The following is a 1,901-nucleotide window of genomic DNA, read 5'->3' as shown; positions in this document are numbered from 1 at the left end:
CTGTGCGGGAACTTTAACAACTATCCCGGGGACGACACGCTGCTCCCGGGGGGAGTCCCCTGGCGATCGGTGGCGGAGCTGGGCCCTGCCTGGCAGGTGGAGCCGTCCGCCTGGGCCTGTCATCACGGGGACTGTGCCCCCAACTGCAGCAGCTGTGAACCCCACTCGGAGTCTGCCTTCTCCAGCCACCGGTACTGCGGCGTCATGAACCAAACAGACGGACCTTTCCGGGATTGCCGCAGTGTGCTGGAGCCCAGCGGCTTCATCAGCAGCTGTGTGTATGACCTGTGTGCTCATGCAGACAACTTCAGCAGCACCATCCTGTGCCAGGCCATCCAGGCTTATGCCCTCAGCTGCCAGGCGGTAGGAATCACCATCGGCCGCTGGAGATCGCGCACTTTCTGCGGTAAGATTCAGGAGTCGGGGGCGGGAGAGTTGACGGTGAATTTTTTTTTGACCTGGTTTAAACTTTTTCCTCTGGTTTGAAATATGTTACCATTTCTGCGTGTGTCGTGTCCAGCGGCTGCGAGCTGAGAATGACTTTAAGCAGCTGAACAAAAGCGTTGTTCATGAAATCAAATGAGGGGTAAATACCCCCTTTTTAAAGTTATAAAATCTTCTCACAGCGAAAACTCGTCAAAGTACTGTACATTTCAAATTTCTTTTGGATAAGTCGACGGCACGTTTGTGCTTTATTTGCTAATTTCCCACAGGCTTGCCCATCTTGTGAGTTCTCTCCTTCTCCATCGATTTTCAGTTTTTTTGTCGTTATTTGTCAATGTTATCTTTGGGTTACTTGCCTTGATTTGTTACCGAGATCCTCGGGAAACATTCTGAAAGAAACCAAGAGGCAATTTTGTGAATAGCTTTTTGTTGGATTCTACTCTGTTAAGCTCTTTCACATGTTCATCATTCTGATTGTGTAATTACTTTTATCAAACTCAAAGAATGTAAATCCAAAGAAAACCATAAGACTATAAGAAATCAGAAAAGGAATAGAGAGAGTGTGTATGCATGTGAGAGTATGTGTATGTTCATGCTTGATACAGTGTACACATGAGTGTGATGGAGTATATGCCTGTGAGAAGGTGTGAGTGTGAGGAACGTGTGTGTGCCTGACAGAGAGTGCGTGTATGAGAGACGGTCTGCATGAGTATGTAAGAATGAGTGTGCTTGCGTGTGTGAGATAGTGTGGCGGGTCACCTGTATAGTGACATGAACCCATGGTTCCGGTTGAGGTCATCCTCATGGGGACCGAACCAGGCCATCAGCTTCTGCTCGGCACTCTGCGTTGTTGCATATCCCGAAGTCTGCCTTGGAGGACGGTCACCCGAAGATCCAAGGCCAAATGCAACAACACAGTGGTCGAGCAGAGGTTGAAAACCATGAGGATGGCCTTAATTGGGACCTTGGGTTCATGGCTGAAGGCCCGAGATAGAAATGGAAAGGTCTAGGAAGAGGAGGGAGGAGTCTGAGACGCACCAGGTGACGCTATCCCATATTCCCAATTCCTTCGTCTCCGCCGCATCTGCTCCCACGAGGACCAGTTCCAATACCGTACAACCCAGATGGCCTCCTTCATCAAAGACCGCAATTTCCCCCCAGACGTGATGGACGATGCCCTCCACACATCTCCTCGAGGACCAGTTCCAATACCGTACAACCCAGATGGCCTCCTTCATCAAAGACCGCAATTTCCCCCCAGACGTGATGGACGATGCCCTCCACTACATCTCCTCCACTTCCCGCTCCTCCGCACTTGAGCCCCGCCCCTCCAATCGCCATCAGGACAGAACCCCACTGGTCCTCACCTACCACCCCACCAACCTCCATATACATCGTATCATCCGTCGTCATTTCCACCACCTCCAAACGGACCCCAGCACCAAGGATATATTTCC

General features: G+C 50.7%; 1 protein-coding gene across 1 annotated transcript in view; it reads left to right on the top strand.

The window, feature by feature from the left end:
* tecta (tectorin alpha) overlaps nt 1-1,901 on the top strand; it is a 181,224-nt gene that overhangs the window by 109,504 nt on the left and 69,819 nt on the right. The window contains exon 16 of the mRNA XM_043676399.1: nt 2-406. Within this exon, the coding sequence (XP_043532334.1) occupies nt 2-406 (405 nt within the window). The remainder of the gene's footprint in view (nt 1; nt 407-1,901) is intronic.

The sequence above is a fragment of the Chiloscyllium plagiosum genome, chromosome 35 (assembly GCF_004010195.1).
Source record: "Chiloscyllium plagiosum isolate BGI_BamShark_2017 chromosome 35, ASM401019v2, whole genome shotgun sequence".
Classification (NCBI taxonomy): domain Eukaryota; kingdom Metazoa; phylum Chordata; class Chondrichthyes; order Orectolobiformes; family Hemiscylliidae; genus Chiloscyllium; species Chiloscyllium plagiosum.
The sequence above is the reverse complement of the archived record's forward strand: the minus strand, read 5'-3'. Positions and strand labels throughout refer to the sequence as shown.